Genomic DNA, 17,931 nt, shown 5'->3' with positions numbered 1-17,931 from the left:
TTTCTTTCTGTCCCTATTTCCCCAAATGAATTTTTAAAAACCTGTATGCTCAGATTATCCCACACCCTTTGTAGTTCCCTCACTGATGCAACCAAAAGAAAAGATTCAGTATTTGAGTGTTTGAAAACCTTAGTGTACTTTGCCTTATGTACAAAGAAGAAAGCCTTAAAGTCTTTTGTAATTTCCACAGACAGGGTGGTGTCATTGCCCATGTACTCCTACAGTTTCCTGTGACTTCTGTCCTTTAGAAGGTTATTACACTGCCTTCTGACCTCCAGGGATAAGCAGTCTAGGTGTTTCCTAGCTCATCATGCACATAATAGAGATTCCCTCCTTCCTCCTTCTAGATCTTCATTCTTCATTGAGCCAGGAAATAATGAACAGGTTTGGCACAGCAATTCAAACTGGCTTTGGCACAAGAATTCTTTCAATTCAAGAGATTGCTTGCTTGGCAGTGTCTGCCTTTTGTTGTTCTGAAATCCAGAGTGTGTATATAAATTAACTATTCTGTCTTGCTCCTCTACTGCTGTGAACTGTTAAATTATGAAAGGCAGATGAAATGGGTCTTTAAATACTTGTAAGCACTTTTGGTTGGTTTTTGTCTTTCCTTCCTCACACCTTACCCATTCTTGACTCCTCTTGTGACATTAAGGTAAATTTTGAGCTAATCATGGCCTTAATTGAACATGTTCAGAAAATGCCACTCTCAGAGTTCATTTTATTCAAAGGATACTGTAATTTTCCTCAAGGGGCACACCTTGAATTTAGGAGCCTTCACTCATTTCTTCACAGCAATCATTAAAGCACTCTTTATGTTAAGATAGTAGGAATATATTTTTATAGTTAACTTATCTAGAAATCTATCAGTTGTTTCTTGTTGCTGGTTTTCTTTCTTGGTAATACAGGAGGCAGTTAGGAACATTTGTGGAGAATGGACAGTAGTGTTTCAGAAATTCTATTCCTTGCATCAACCTAAATTGGGATCCCCTGGAATGAACTTGAAAATACAAATCAAGTGTTCATTTCCTGGGCTTTCACTATTCTTGTTCAGAATCTCTTGAGTTGAGCTGGGTTTGTATTTTGAATAGCCTAGGTGATAGGAAGGAAGCCAAGCACCACACTTTCTGCTGAATGCTGTGTCTGTTACTGCATTTTAGAAGAGATTGATTAGCTGACATAAAACTGACAGGCCTTGGATCCTCTCCCCCCAAGCAAGAAGTATAAAAAAAAAAAAAAAAAAAAAAGCCTCCTCAACCCACCAAATACTATATAGTAATTTAGAACTGCAAATGTAGTGTGGCCTCATCCTAGGTTAGGGAGGGACTGAAAGCTGTGCTTTCAAGCTTGTTTTTCTCCAGCTTCTTGTTCCCAAGAGACCTGTCTCCATTAGGATGGTTCTGGCTGTTGTTTGTTTCCAGTCAGGCTGTCTGTTACCTTCAGGCAGATTAGGCAAAGAAAGCCTTTTGGAAAAATTTCAAGATTACCTACCAGGTTTTCATAGAATTATATTCCAAACTGATTCTTTTTCCAGGAAGAAATTCTTGATCCCTCAGGTTTATTTCTATGCTTGATGTTAGCCAAAAGGCTGAGAAATGATAGGTTTTTCACAGCGGTTAAAACAGACACTTCGATCCTAGGATATAGATATCTCTTTCCTTCACTTCCTCATCTATGGTTAGACATTCACTGTCAAAAGTAGGAGCAAAGCTCATTTTATTAACTAGTTTCTTGTGGTTCAAGGTTTCTGAATTGGTAAGAAATGATTTTTGTTTTGTTTTTTCGAGACAGAGTTTCTCTGTGTAGTTTTGGAGCCTGTCTTGAAACTAGCTCTGTAGACCAGGCTTGCCTCGAACCTTGCAGAGATCCACCTGACTACCTCTGAGTGCTGGAACTAAAGGTGTAAGCCACCAATGCCTGGCTAAGAAATGATTTTTTTTTTAAAGATTTATTAAGTAGAGCCTTGAGCTTTCTATGGTAGGTAGAGATTTAGTTTTCATTCTCCTTTTCCTCCTGCTGCATCACTCCTCTTCCATCTTCATAAGCCTCCACATTCTTCCTGTGGAAGTGTGGGGAAACAGGACAAAAACAAAAACACATGTCTCTATTTGGGAGTACAAGTCAGTTTTCATTCCCACTTCTTCATTGTTTGCTTGTTAGCCAACGTTGGTCATATCTGCTAACGATATCCTTGAACTTCTGATCCTCCTGCTTATCACTTCTGGAGTCCAGAGTTTACAGACATGGACCACTGTGCCCTGTATTCGTTTCCCAATTCTTTTAGGAACAGCTTTTCATGTTCCCTTACTATACCACAGGTAAATAAGTGATCATGGTCACCATCATTTTATTATATGTTGATAATACCTTAGTTGATGGCCGGGGTATACTACAGTATAAAGATTTTAAAGATCTGAAGTTTATAAAATTGACAACAGATTTGTTTTGTTTTTGAGACAGGGTCTCACTGTAGCCTTGGCTGGCCTAGAACTCAGAGAGATCTGCCTGCCTCTGCCTCCCTAGTTCTGAGATAAAAGGTGTGCCATGATGCCTGGCTTTAGTCAGTAATAACTAATTAGAATAAAAAAAAACATTATTCAGTGGTGGTCCTTCCCTTTAATCCCAGCTCCAGGACAGCTAGGGCTACTCAGAGAAACCCTTCTCAAAAAACAAACAAAATTTATCCTTTGGGGTATGTTATGCCAAAGGTTACATGGTGAGACTCTTGTCTTCAAAAATAAAAAGAGAATACTTTGTACTTGATAGTTGGGGTTAAGAGAGTCACTACTTCAAAACCTGTTTTAGAAAAATAAAACCAGGAAGTTCTTTATTGTTCCTATCTTAACCACCTAACTTATTGAAGTTTGGAGTTAGGCTTCATAGATTCAAGTAGTAATTGCTACTGATCAAAGACTTCTATCAGGCTATGTCATTGCTCCCTGTAGTTTGTCAGACATTATGGTCTTTGGAAATTAAACATAGAATGTCATGGCCCAGTCACTTTTGAAAAACAATTGCAGTTTTTTTCTGAGCAGTGCCAGAGATTGATGTCTTCTTACCAAGTTCTAGAGGCAAAATAAGGTATGAGAATAGCCACACAACACCCTTTTATACTTTGCAGATAGAATTGGTGGGTCACATTTTCCCCTTTTAGGTCTGATTATATGGGAATGATCACTTTGGGATTTTTTTTTTTTTTTTTTTTTTTGGTTCTTTCATGACATGATTTCTCTGTATTGCATTGGAGGCTGTCCTGGAACTGACTCTGTAGACCAGGCTGGCCTTGAACTCAGAGATCCGTCTGCCTCCACCTACTGAGTGCTGGGACTAAAGGCGTGCACCATCAACGCTCAGCGGGATGTTTTTTTTCTCTTGAGACAAAGTCTCATGTAGCCCAGGCTGGCCTCAAAGTTACCATATAACAGATGTTGACATTGAACTTTGATTCTTTTTGCGCCACTTCCTAAGTTCTGGGATCACTTGTGTAGGCCACCACATCTTGTTAATAATGTGTTGCTCAAACACAGGGATTCATATGTGCAGTCATTCTACCAAATGAACTATGTGGGGTTTTTTTTTTGTTTTTTGTTTTTTTCTTTTGTGTTATATGTATCATCACAGTGGGTTCTTTTTTTGTTGTTTTCTTGAGGCAGTTTCTCAGTAAGAATCCTATAGTGAGTTCTTAAGAGAACCTAGAAATTGGTATTAGGGAGTGTTTCTTGTTTTTAAATCTTGTCCTGTCGACAGAGAAATATTTTTATATACAGTAGACTGACTACAGGGACCTACACTTTGTAAGGCAGTAACTATTGGAACTCCATTTTCATCCAAAAAAAAAAAAAAGCATTTGGGACGGGAGAGGTGGCTTAGCTGTTAAGAATGTATGCTGCTCTTTCAGAGGACTGAAGTTCAGTTCTCAGTATCCGTATTAGGTAACTCTCAACAGCCTGTAACCCTAACTCCAAGGGACCCTATACCCTCTTAGCCTTCCAGGGCACTGTACTCACATACATACTCAACACATAGGCATAATGTACTTTTAGTTTTTGTGTTCATTGGTATTTTGAATGCTTGTATGTCTGTGTAACTGAAGTTACAGACAGGCATGAACTGCCATGTGGGTTCTGGGAATTGAACCCGGGTCCTCTGGAAGAGCAAACAGTGCTCTTAACTGCAGGGCCTCTCCAGCCCTGCTATAATGTACTCTTAGTCACCAGTAATAAAAAGGGTTTTATTCAAAGAGTTGATTTGTAGTAAAAGCATTACGTATGCTAGAACTTCACGAGAAGGCTGTCTCCATGATTATATACTATATGATCTTATATAATTTAGTCTATAAAATAAAATTTAAATCTTTTTTGGGGGGGTTTCGAGACAGGATTTCTCTGTATTGCTGTAGAGGCTGTCTTGGAACTAGCTCTGAAGACCAGGCTGGCCTCGAACTCACAGATTCACCTGCCTCTGCCTCCCTAGTGCTGGGATTAAAGGTGTGATCCACCAATGCCCGGCAAAATATTTAAATCTTCAGTCTTCTGTCCCCTTCTTTTTTAAGTGGTAGCATGCACCTAATAATAAAATTCAAGATAGATTGTGCTGGTGTATGTCTTTCATCCCATCACTTGGGAGGCAGAGACAGATGGATCTCTTGAGTTTCAGGATAGCCAGAACTGTTACACAGAGAACCCTTGTTTTGAAAACCAAAAACAAACAAAAATAAAATTTACATAGAGGTACATTTTGATATAAGGGCCATGGTATAATATGGGGAGAGAGTCCTTTCCAGCACTGTTTTAAATAAAAAGCTCCCTACTTGTTTTTCGTAAGCCATTGGCACAGAAGCCATAGTGAATGAGTAAAAAGCTGGGGAACTGCTATGTGGGTTATTGAAGATGCTTGAGGCTTAAGTTTTAAATACTTGGAATCCTCTTGAAATAGCAAATACATCTTAGGAATTGATCACAAGCTCCTTATACATTTTATACATCTGTTGTTTATGCTTTTGAAAGCCTAAGTACAATCTGTAATTAGCCTAAGTTACAGCACCCTATCTCTACTTTAATGCCTTATAATCATAAATTTGGCTCTTTCCTGTGTTCTGTGATGAAGTTTACTGCATTCCTTTAGTGTTTGTTCTCTCTCGTGTTTTCTTACAAACTAGAGTGAAATCTTCCTCCCCTGATCTCAATATCCTGGTCCATGACTGCTAGATAGACATTTCTTTCTTATTCTCATTTTCACACACATTCTCTTGTGGAGCTAGTGACAGAGAAAGAGATGGGCATGTGGTTATAATGCTCCTTCAGTTTCCTAGACATGCGAGAATGGTGCTTCTGCTGATCCTAAAGGTTTTGCTAAAATGCCTTGGCTCAGAAAATTGTGCTGGAGAAATGATTTTAGAATTTAAGTTCATCTGAATCTTCATTCTACAAACAGCGAAGCTGAGTTAGTGCTGAGCTGGAAGATACTATATATATTTCAGTTATGGGAAGATTTATAAAAAGTTTACTTGGGACTGGAGAAATGGCACAGTGGTAAGAGCACTAGCTGTTCTTTCCAAGGACTGAGTGAGGTTTAGTTCCCACATGGCAGCTCACAACTGCCTGTTAATTCCAGTTTGAGGGGATCAATGCTCTTGTCTTATTTCCATGTTGTGTACACACACATATAAATGCAGGCACATACTCATACACATAAAAAACAACAACAGCAAGAACAACAAAAAAACCTTTAGAAAAGTCTACTTGGTGTGCTGGATAGTTTTATATCAACTTGACACAAGATAAAGTCATCTAAGAGGAGGAAACCTCAATTAGGAAAATACTTCCATAGGATGTAGGGCATTTTCTTAATTGTGAGTGGTGCCATCCCTGGGCTGGTGGTCCTGGGTTCTCTATGTAAACAGGCTGAGCAAGTCATGTGAAGCAGGCCAGTAAGCAGCACCTTCCATGCCCTCTGCCCAGCTCCTGCCTCTAGGTTCTTGCCCTGTGTGAGTTCCTGCCTTCATTGCTTTTGATGATGAGCTGTAATTGTGAACAAAATACCCCTTTCCTCTTCCAGGTTCTTTTGGTCATGGTGTTTCATCACTACAGTAGTAACCCTAATTAAAATACTTGAGCATAAAATATTACCTTTTAACCTACAAATATCATCTTTAGTATTCCTGTTCATAATATATTTATTTACTTATTGATTTATGAGGAATTAAACCCTTAATACCTTGTGCTTCAGGACTGAGTTTTGTTTTAAATTTTGTTGTAAAGAGAGTAGAAAAGGTTTGAAATGTAGAGATTACATCTGTGTGATTTCAGGATTGAAGTGTGTATTAATCTGTATAACTGTTTTTAGTTCATTCGTGTACAACTGCACTGTACAATAATAATTGGAATCAATTTTATAACAACTTGATCACTATATATAAAAAGGAATCTTGAACCTATTACCAGCCATTTATCTCCCAGTCCTGCTTGCCAAGCCTAAGGCAACTGCTGATCTCCATCTGTTTCAATTCATTGTCCATATAAATAATATAAAGTAATTGCTTTTTATTCCCAAAATTGTGTTTATTTATTTTTATGTGTTTGGGTGTTTTGCTTGCTGCATGTCAGTGCACCAAATGCATGCCTGGTGCTTGTGGAGGTCAGGAGAGGTTATCAGATTCCTGGGACTGCAATTACAGATGATTATAAGCTAGTGTGTAGGTGCTGGGAATTGAACTCAGGTCTTCTGAATTATCTCTCCAGCCCCTAAAACCTAATTTCTAGGATTATTTGGATCATATAGTGGTGTACAATTGTAATCTCAGCAAGAGGCCAAAGCAAGAGAGCCATGAGTTTAAGGCTAGTCTGGACTACACAGAGTGGATTTGTTTTTTAAAAAGAAAAAGCATTCATTTAGTATTTTCTTTCCTTTAACAGCTCTTCCCCTTTTAGCTGTCAAATAATCAAAGACTGGAGAAATGGCTCAGTAGTTAAGAGCATTGCTTGCTCTTGCAAAGGACCCAGGTTTTATTCCCAGGAACCTGGGAAGTTTTCAAATGTTTATAATGCTGGTTCCACAGAGTTCAACACCCTACTCCTGGCACATATACATACACAAAGGCAAACACTTATAATGCACATAACATTAAATAAATCTTAAAAACAGCCAAGTGGCACAGCCTTTAATCCCAGCACTCTTGAAAGCAGAGGCAGGTGGATCTCTGTGAGTTTGAGGCCAGCCTGGTCTACAAAGTGAGTTCCAGAGCAAGTCCCAGAGCTACACAGAGAAACCCTGTCTCAAAAAAACAACAAACAACAACAACAAAACCAAAACAAAATCTTAAGAAAAAAAAAGTTAGGTAATCCCCAAATTCTCTAGTTTCAATTTCAGAAAGTAAGCCATAAAGTAGTAGTCTCTATCTATGTCCAAGAGCATTTGATAGTTGATAGTTTTGCAAAAGGAAAGATTTGAGGACTTTTTAAATGTTTTTAGAAATTGTGATTTTAGCTATGCTATGGCAAGTTCAGTTAAATAGGCCTGTCTTTGTGACCCAAACTATTAGTTCATTTCAATAGACTTTTGTTTTGTTTTCAAGACAGGGTTTCTCTATGTAGCCTGGCTGTCCTGGAACTCACTCTCTGGACCAGGCTGATCTTGAACTCACAGAGGCCTGTCTCTGCCTCCTGAGTGCTGGGATTAAAGATGTGCACTGCCATCACCTGGCCATTCAAATAGACTTTTATCATTGATTTTTTATGTGTAAAAAACAGATCATTTCTGTGTTCTCATTAGTTTATTCACTAAGAAATGCCAATGTGTTATTAGGAATAAAAGATTTCAAGTCTATCCATCATTTAGAGGCTGTAGGCATCAAATGTGTAAAGGAAATTCTATTATAAGCTACAGTTTATAGATATCCAAGAAGACTTAAATGTACTGTACTAATGTTCTCTTTCTGTTATTTTTGAACATGTGACTTCTTCAGGATCCTTCAAAAAGCAGTACGTGCAAAAGGTTAGTATCTCCCTAATGGACTTTCTTACAGTCTACATAATGTCTGGCAAGAGATTCTTTTTAAGTACACATCTTTGGGGCTGGAGAGATGGCTCAGCAGTAAGAGCACTGGCTGATTTTTCTAGAGGACCTGGATTTGAGTCCCAGCACCTACATGGTGGTTCACAACCATCTCTAACTCCAGCTCGGGGATAGGGTGGGATTTGATGCCCTCTTCTAGTCTCTGGGCATTAGTCATGCACATATAGACAGACTGGTGTGTAGGTAAAATGTCTAGATGCATAAAATTTTTAAAAGAAAACCCAAAGCACAGACTTCCTATGTAGATACAGGCAACAATAATTAGTTTTGGAGGGAGAGTATTAACTCTTTTAAAAAAGAGGATGTGAGGTTGGAGGGAGGCAGGCTGGAGGCACACAGCAGTGGTTCTCCACCTCCTCATGTTGCCACCTTTTAGCACAGTTCCTCATGTTGTGCTGTCCCCACTGTATAAGTGTTCTCATTAATGTCATATCGTTAAAATCATGGGCCTATTTCATGCCTAGTAGGTGGACAAAAACTAGAGTTACTGTACATAAGAAGACCTGCTTATTAGGAGTAAGTTATGAAGATTCTTACTCCTTCTTCTGGGAACATTCACTTTGGAACATTTTGACATTGTTAGTAAGTAACTTTGACCTAACAATTTCATTTCTGTGGAACCTGCAATAGAACAAGTCACAAATCAGAGTGTAGTATGCCTGCCTTGTAGTCTCACTACTGGAGAGGATTGTTTGACCCAGGAGTTTTGAGATCAACTTTGGCAACATGGTGTGACTGTTGTACAAAAGAAAGGTACAAGGTAACAGATACATGAATGTTTATAGCTGGGCTGGAGAGATGGCTCAGTGGTAAAGAACACTGCTCCAGCACTCTCATGGCAGTTCACTACCAGCTGTATAACTCCAGTTCTAGGGGACCTAGCACCTTCTGACATTCGAGAGCTCCAGGAACTCATGTGGTGCACGTTCATACGTGCAGGCAAAACACCTCGCTGTCTTGGCTTTTTAAGCAAAGCTGCCTGTTTGTCATTCTCATTTGTTAGAAGTAACTTGACACTACCTCTGTGTACACTGTGCTAGATCTGTTTAGGTAGGCAAAGAGAATAATTTTTGTTAACAATCCCAAACTGGCTTTATTGGTTTGGAACTTTTTCATACCAAGAGTGGATATGTTAAATAGAGGGGCAGGCCTCTATTTGGGTCACAGAAAGCCTCCCAGCTTAAGCCAAGTGGAGCTAAATTAGCTCTATTAAAGAATTGTTTTAAGGAGGCTTTAAAGATGGAGGCTTTAAAGAAGGAGGCTCAGCAGTTAAGAGCGGTTGCTGTTCTTCTAGAGGATCTAGGTTCAGTTCCCTGCACCCACATGGCAGCTTAGAAACATCTGTAACTCTAGTTCCAGAGAATCTGACACCTTCTGATCAGACACCTCAGGCAGAAGCATGCAAGTGTATAGGGATTTACATGTACACCAAACACCTATTCACATAAATATGTGCACTCGTGACACACACACATACACAGAGAGAGAGAGAGAGAGAGAGAGAGAGAGAGAGAGAGAGAGAGAGAGAGAGAGAGAGAGAGAGAGAGACTTGGTTTTGTTTGTTGTTTTTTGAGATAGGGTTTCTCTGTATTACTTTGGAACCTGTCCTGAAACTTGCTCTGTAGACCAGTCTGGCCTCCAACTCACAGAGATCTGCTTCCCAAGTGCTAGGATCAAAAGGGTGTGCCACCAACACCTGGCTACTAAAACTTGTTTTAAGGAGAACAGTATCTGCTCTGAAACTCCTAAGAGAAGTCACCTGCAGTATTTCCCATGGCATTGCCACTGCTTAACTTCTTTTAAAACAACCCCTGTACTTTTTGTATATCCTCATTAGTGTTCAAAATTAAAACTAGACATGAAGGATTTAGAGAGATAGCTCAGTAGTTAAGAGCAATTGCTCCTCTTGCAAAAGACCTGAGTTTGTTCCCTAGCAGCCACATGGTGACTCACAACCATCTACAACTCTAGTTCCAGGCAGATCTGATGCCCTCTTCTGACCCTAGGGAACCACGAACCCACATGAACCCTTACATTCATGCAGACAAAAAGTCATAGATATAAAATAAATAATACATCTTAAAAAAAAAAAACAACAAATAAAACTAGACTTTGAGAGCTTGGCCACCTGACTCCCATTACCAGCTTCTTACTTGGGGTGCAAAGATTGTGTTGCTTCTAAACTTATAATAAGATAGATAACATTAATATCTATATGGGGTCTTGCCCCTAGCACCATACACATAAAAATACTGCAGTAAAGGCAAATTTATTTTTTTTAAAGATTTATTTATTGTATATATAGTGTTCTGTCTGCATGTTTGCCTGCAGGCCAGAAGAGGGCACCAGATCTCATTACAGATGGTTGTGAGCCACCATGTGGGTGCTGGGAATTGAACTCAGGACCTCTGGAAGAGCAGTCAGTGCTCTTAACCACTGAGCCATCTCTCTAGCTTCCACAAAGGCAAATTTTAATGTCTCTAACCTCATAACCCAGAAATAACCAGTATGTCTTCATAGAAACACCTAGAAAGGTATTTATGTATATCTAGTGGTTGGTTTTTTTTTTGTTGTTGTTTTGTTTTTTTTTTTTGTTTTGTTTTGTTTTGTTTTGTTTCTTTTTGAAACACCAGAATAAGTTTTTAAAAAATATTTGTGTGTCTCTGAGTGCATATGTATGCATGAGATGTGCAGATTTCATCCTCATGAACATTGTCTGAGACTAGGTTTCTCACTAGTTTGCCTACACTGGCACATACCAGGCATCTGACCATCTTTATCTCCTAGCACTGAGATTTCAAGCATAACCACTTTTCCCTGAAGTTTTACTTGAGTTCTGGTGAACACACTCAAGTCCTTAACTTAATGTCTCCAGGTCCTCAAGCTCTTGATCTTCCTGTCTTAGTATCCAAATGCTGGGATTATGGGATGTACATGTGTGTTCATGTTCCTTTTTTGTTCTGTTTGTTGTTTGTTTGACAGCATCTTGCTACATAGCTATTGTTGGGCTGGCGTTTACAATGTAGCCCAGGCTAGCCTTTAATTTGCAGCAATTCTCCTGCCTTAACTTCCAGAGAGCTGGGTTTGCAGGCATATACCACTGTGTCCAGCTTATATATGTTTTGATAACATATTATGCATTCTCTTTGTTATATTGTGGTGTTAGGGTTCAAACTCAGGGCCTTTTGCATGGTAAGTAAGTGTTCTACTACTGAACTACATTTGTTTTGTTTTGTTTTTTGAGATGGGTGTCACTGTGTGGTGGCCTTGAACTTTCAGAGATTTACTTGCTTTTGCCTCCAGAGTGCTGGGGTTAAAGGTATACACGACCTCACCCTGCAAGTTAAATTTTTCTTTTAATTTTGTTTTTTGAGACAGGGTTGCTCTGTGTAACAGCTCTGGTTATCCTGAATTAGCTCTGAGACCAGGCCTCAAATTCAGAGATCCACCTGCCTCTGCCTCCCAAGTGCTAGAATTAAAGGAGTGTGCCACCACCACCTAGCAAATTAAATCTTTTTTATTTTATTTTTTACATCCTTTCTAAAAGGAGGACTTTAGGGCCTTCCAAGATGGCTCAACAAATAAAGACACCTGCCAGGTCTGGTAACTCAAGTTCCCATGTGGTACGAGAGAACCAACTCCCATGTGTTGCACAGACACAAATAAATGTAGAGTTAGGTTTTTTGATTTCCTTTCAAATACTGTGTGGTAAAAGTTCCAGGGAAAATCAAGACTTTTCTCACGAGTTTTAAAACAGGTGCTGAAAAAATTTCTATTATTTGGGTAAAATATTCTTAACATCATTGCGTTTTCTTCCTACTTCTAGTTGCTGGGCATATTGGATTCTCCCCGTCGTGGGCGCTATTCTTGTAGGTTTCCTGTATCGTCACTTCACGGCGGACAGCAAATCCTCCTGAGGAGACCATGCTGAAGTGTGGGAGCACAGGCTCCTGGGAGTGAGAAGCTGAGACTGACTTTGGAGGCTGCAACAATGCTTCCCCCTAAATCCTGCCAGTTTCCCCCTCCTTCCCTCTCCCCCCTTCCCCAGCCAAGACTGACTAGATATCTGTCCTTCTTCAGTCTAGGACCAGGGAGGGTCCTTCACAGCCAGAGCCTGATGCCTAAAGCCCCTGCTCACAGTGTGTCCTTGCCAGGGCTTCTCACTGGCTTCTACCCATTCCTTTCATTTCAGAGTTTATGTAGATGATTAGAGTTCCTATGTTGTAGAGACATGGCCTTTGGGGACAGTATATGATTTCTGATACTCTGAATTCACATTAGATATATTTAAGGGAACAGTACTCTAGTTTTGAATCTTTTCCCATTTTTCTTTTAAGTAAATTTATTTTTTTTTAATTCTGATTTAATTTTGTCATTTATCATAAGGGATTTTCATGAAGTTAAGATGTGTCTATCTTATTTGAAACACAGCTGTCAAATGATTTTATGAATGTTACTAAAATAAGGGGCCTGCAAGATAGATCATTGGGTAAAAGCAATTGCACCAAGCCTGATGACCTGAGTTTGATTCCCTGGACCCACATGGTAGAGGGAGAGAACCAATTCCCAAAAGTTGCCCTCTGACCAACATGTATGCTATGACTCTAATGTACACACAGACACCTGTATATACACACAGGTACACACATTGAGACATAACACAGAGGCACAAGCACACACTAAACAAATGTAATTTTAAAAACCATACAAAAGAAAAAAAGTACTATGTGGTTTTCTCCCTCCCAGATAGTGTAGATGGCTCTCTCTTATCCCTCAGTCCAGCCTCTTTCTTCCCAAGAGTACTTTACAAATTGCATCCCTTTGGTCTCTTAGGTATAGAAGAGCCGAAGAAGGGATCAGTGAGTTAAGGTGAATTCAGAATAATCTTTTTTAAAAAGAGAACAAAACACCACTTACAGGACAGCAGTTTAAAGTGACCGGCACGCTCTCTGGTCTGACACCAATTTTTCTAACCGTCTTCCACCCTGGCTGTCTGCTGGTGAAAGACAAGTGTTAGCATGGGGCGTCACTGAAGCCTGTGGTTGTGTCCATGTGGCTTCAGGGAAGGCTCTTGCCGCTTTTTTGTTTACTGATTAACTAATTTTTAATTCCCTGTTTTACCAAAGTAAGAAACTCAAGTTTGGCCTTATCTCAGTAAAATAATTTACATGTAAATATCATTGTTGGGGGCATGCCACTTAAGATAGGAGACCTTGCCAAGAGACTTCTGTTTTCTTCTGTTTTACTTACATGGCTCCAGCTTGGTGATTTTGTTCTACTTTTCTTCTGAGGGTTATACTGATAAATCTGGAAGCTTTTCCCTCCTCCCTTGGATATGTATTTTATTGGAGAGTAGTAGTTAATCATTACTGTTTCTCATTGGTCCAGGCATTTTCCTGGCCTCTTTTAATATATTCTTTTTCCTGTGGCAGTACATGACAGTTTCCCAGTTATTTTTTTTTTTCCCATTATCTATGATTTTCCTCTACATCCTTTGTTCATTACCAATCTGCTTCTGGACTGTTGTCATGTCCAGCAGGAAGCCATTGAATTCTAGAAGGACCAGAAATGCTGGGAAGTGTCTCTTGCCTCCCTTCCAGCTTGCCAGGGGCTTGACAGGACAGGAAACTGCACATTAAACCAGTCTGCCCATGCAAACTATTTAAGAAAAAGTTCAGCCCAGGACTTCTATTCTGTGATTTAGCAATTGAATGAATTCAGAATTCATTAAAATAACATTAGCCTTTTCCTTGCATACTTGGATATAATATTTCAGAGTAATTTTTAGATGATTTCTATATATCAGGGATATAGACTTAATCACATTTATCTTTAAAAATTCTGTAATATGGTAGATTGAAAGAGTAGTTATACTGTAACAAAAGTGGCATGACTGAGTACACCACATAAAGGCAAGGAAGGTCTGTGTGCAGTGAGGCTTGGGGTCCACTTGCTGTGATATCCAAGCTACATGCAATATGTTGGGTTGATGGAAAGAATAAAGGTACATTGAAGTGCAGGAAGGGAACATTCATGCTAACACTAAGCCTGAAGATAACTTAGATCAGTTATGAATGTGTGTTGGCAGTCTCTTTACATCCAGTGAAAAACATCTGGCTATAGGAAATGTTAAAACTGTTTTTGGCTGGGTGGTGGTGGCGGTGGCAGCACACTCCTTTAATTCCAGATTTCTGAGTTCAAGGTCAGCCTGGTCTACAGAGAGACTCTGTCTCAACTCCCCACCCCCAAATAAAGAACTGTATTTTTTAAGTACAGTTGGTGTTTTGATACCAATATAAAAATCGTGTTTTTCTATTTCACAATCTGTTCTTTTCCTGCTTTTATCTGAGCTTGTTTCTTTTACTGAAAGCCAGAAGGAAAAGATTTTCATACTTGTCTTTGCCATTTATGAAGTCCATCTAATACCCAGGGCTTCTTTTGAACTACTGATAATGTGATATCATTTTATATTATTAAAAAATACTGCTTGCTTTTTTTTTTTTTTGGCCAGGTATGGTGGCACATGACTTTATTCCTAGCACTTAGGCGGCAGAGGCAGACAGTTCTTGAGTTCTAGGCCAGCCTGGTCTACATAGCAAGCTCCAGGCCAGTTAAAGCCACATAGTGAGATTCTTGTCTCAAAACAAATCCCCCCAAACCTCTTTTAGGTCTTTTTGCTGTAATTGTGTTGCCTACATAAACAGCTAGGAGGAGAGGTAGGTCTTAGGTGAGAGTTTGTTGAGGCTTTTCTTAAACAAAGCAATACAGTATGTGCACCAGATGCATTAAAAAAGAACTTGTCAAAGAAGCCTTGACATTTGTGGGTTATGCTAACTCATTGAGAGCAAGAGGAGCCAGCCTCTGTTGGCTAACAATAGCCCAACCTGTGGGGTGTTCGGTTGTTTATTCCTAAAGTGGCCAGTTGCCACCACACCATCTAAGTTAATAACTGGTGAACACAAAAGGGAATTTGTGCTACCAAGACACAGGGTGTTAACGCCCATTCTCTAAAAGTTCTTACCTGGCCCTGGAAGCTGGTTTTCTTTTCCGAGTGACTGCACGTTTGTAAAGAACACAGTGGGACAAAGTTTGTGGACTGTGTTTATAGCTCTTTGTATGATTACTTGAGCAGACAAGTCTGTCCAAAGCTATCATTTGAGCTGGTAGGCAGGCTCTTTGAGCAGTTGCCACCGGGGCTTGTGCTCTGGTTGGGTTTGTGCTCGCTCAGTGCTGGGAGCAGCGAGGAATGCTTTTATAAGCCAGATGCATCGTCATATATGGCATCCATACTTCTCAGGGGATACCCACCTGGCTGAAGTCCACCTGAGGTGACTGAAGCACAGAACATGAATGCTCTTTGCCTCCTACCCAAGGGAAATGGATCCAAACATGTCATGTCTCAACAAGAAACTGAAGTTTTGAAGCTGTGTGATTCAGTTGCCAAATATCTCAAAGTAATAAAGAGCTCCGTCATATTTGGGCAGCTTTGGAATGTGTAGGGTGGTCTAGGAGGGGGTTTCTGAAGAAGCAGAGATGTGCCAGTCACCTGCCTTATGCCCAGTGTCTTACTCATGAGTTTCAGTGACCACTCCTTGCCCATGCCTACATCGCCTACATTGGCTGCTCGGGCAGAACATCATTTCAGCTATTTAACTTGCTTTTTACTGCACCCTCAACTGTGAGTGACTAATATTAACATTCCTTTTGTGTATTCAATGATGGAGTTTGTTTACCTATTTGATTTCAGCTTATTTTGAACAAAGATCTTTGTCTCTTTCTACTGGAATGTGCACACAGTGAATGTTTGTTAGAACTACACAATAAAGATACTGTTTTCCTTTTCTTGTCCTGACTACAGTTGCTTTAAAAAAAAAAAAAAAAATCAACTTTTTTTTCTTTTTTTTAAGAAATGTTGGTGCTGTGCTTCTCATGTATTCCCTATGAGAACAGTTGGGGTGCACACAATTTTTCTGTATATCTCTGCTAACATTTGTTTAACCTAAGTGTGCTGTGGTTCTTCAGGGTTCTTTGTTGGAAGTGGATCTCTCATCTGAGAGTTGCAAGATACAGCTATCCTGGTTCTGCCAGGTTAAGGGGTATGAAGTAGGAACCAGAAAACAATTTGGAGTTCTCTACTGAGAAAGAAAAGCCAACACGAGGTAATGTTTTATTATCTGCAGTGCTGGGCCTCAAATGATTGCTTTTCTTGGAACTAGCTAAACTGCTGGGGAAATTTAAACAAAGGTTGAAGTTCTAGTGATTGTATGAAGCAAGGGAAATAAACCATTTTTATAATTACCTCTATCACATACTGATAGCCTTCTAGCATGACCAACATTAGGTCACAGTAGATCACTCATTAGGACCTGGTGATTCCACTACCACAGGAATCGGGGATTAGTGACAGGAAGGGATAGCCCCATTCTTAACGACAGCATTTGAACCTAATGTTTAATCTCTGATACTAATAAGAATTCATTATCAGAGCACTCTTCCTGCTCTTTGGTAGTTTCGTGACAAATCTTGATTGATTCATGATAATCTGACAAGACTGTGATTCCATTTACACAAATTTAGGGTTGGAAAACCCCACGTAATTTATTTAAGTCTGGTAATGGGTAGCATACATCTGACAGCATTTAGCTAGATAGGTGTCCTGTGTATTCAAAGCTGGCTCAGTTTAGTCCCTTAAATGTTTTTTTTTTTTTTTTTTTTTTTTTTTTTTTTGTTTTTGTTTTTTTTTTTTTCCCCTTAAGTTTTTTGAGACAGGGATTCTCTGTAGCCCTTGTTGTCTTGGAACTTGCTCTGTAGACCAGACTGGCCTCAAACTCAGAGGTCTGCCTGTGTCTGCCTCTCAAGTGCTAGGATTAAAGTCATGCACCATCACTGCCTCGCTGTGGGTTGGGTGGTTTGTTTTACTTACATGCATCTTGAAATTTTAATTATTGAAGCTAAAGAGATGGCTCAGCAGTTAATAGTACTGGTTGTTCTTCCAAAGGACCTAGGTTCAAGTCCCAGTACCACATGACAACTCATAACTCAGTATCCTCTTCTGACCTCTATGGTCACTGTTCATAGGTGATGCATACACATATGCAGGTAAAAGACCCATACACATAAAAGAATTAAAAAACAATGCAATTATATTATAAAGCACTGAACTACAATTGTTTTTCTGGTGAATTATGAATGCAGTTGTAAAACTATTATTTATGTGACACATGCTGTGTGTTACCAAGTGACTGATGGCCCCAGACATTCCTGATCTTTATTCTTACTGTCGTTCCCCAGTGACATGGGATGTCCAGATTTTCCAGATTTTACTACTGAGTCAGAAAGTCACAGGGGTTGGGGACAGAATTTGAGCCTGACTGGCTGGGGTTTTTTAGTTTTGTTTTGTTTTTGCTTTTAGAGACAAGGCCTAACCATGCAGCACAGAATGGCCTCTGAATTCAACACCCATCTTCTTCAGCCTACCTAGTGCTGCCATTATAAATTGATGCCACCACCTGTTTCTGTAGCAATAATAGGCTTGCAATAACTCAATTTTCTTGTCAAACAGATTTTGTTGTTTTTGTTTTGCTGGTGCTGGAGATCCAACCCAGGACTTACATCCATGCTAGGCAAGTACTGTACCACTAAGTGACATCTGCAGCACTAAAAATGTTTGTTAACTATTAAGAGTCTTGCTGTGAGCCAGGTAATGGTGGTGTGTATCTTCAATCCCAGTACACTGGAGACAGAGGCAGGTGGATCTCTGAATTCGAGCCCAGCCTGGTCTACAGAGTGAGTTCCAGACAGGCTCCAAAGCTGCACAGAGAAACCTTGTCTCAAGAAGACAACAACAAGAGTCTTGTGTAC

At 39.6% G+C, this 17,931-nt stretch overlaps 1 protein-coding gene across 1 annotated transcript in view; it reads left to right on the top strand.

The window, feature by feature from the left end:
* Positions 1–15,920, top strand: part of LOC127234500 (cytochrome b5 type B) — a 34,828-nt gene extending 18,908 nt beyond the window's left edge. Inside the window, exons 4-5 of the mRNA XM_051201470.1 lie at positions 7,961–7,989; positions 11,897–15,920. Of these exons, the coding sequence (XP_051057427.1) occupies positions 7,961–7,989; positions 11,897–11,987 (120 nt within the window). The 3' untranslated portion in view covers positions 11,988–15,920. The remainder of the gene's footprint in view (positions 1–7,960; positions 7,990–11,896) is intronic.
* Positions 15,921–17,931: the final 2,011 nt, after the last annotated feature.

Source organism: Phodopus roborovskii, unplaced genomic scaffold (genome assembly GCF_943737965.1).
Source record: "Phodopus roborovskii unplaced genomic scaffold, PHOROB, whole genome shotgun sequence".
NCBI lineage: Eukaryota > Metazoa > Chordata > Mammalia > Rodentia > Cricetidae > Phodopus > Phodopus roborovskii.
Note: the sequence above shows the minus strand (reverse complement) of the source record. Positions and strands in the feature narration are given on the sequence as shown.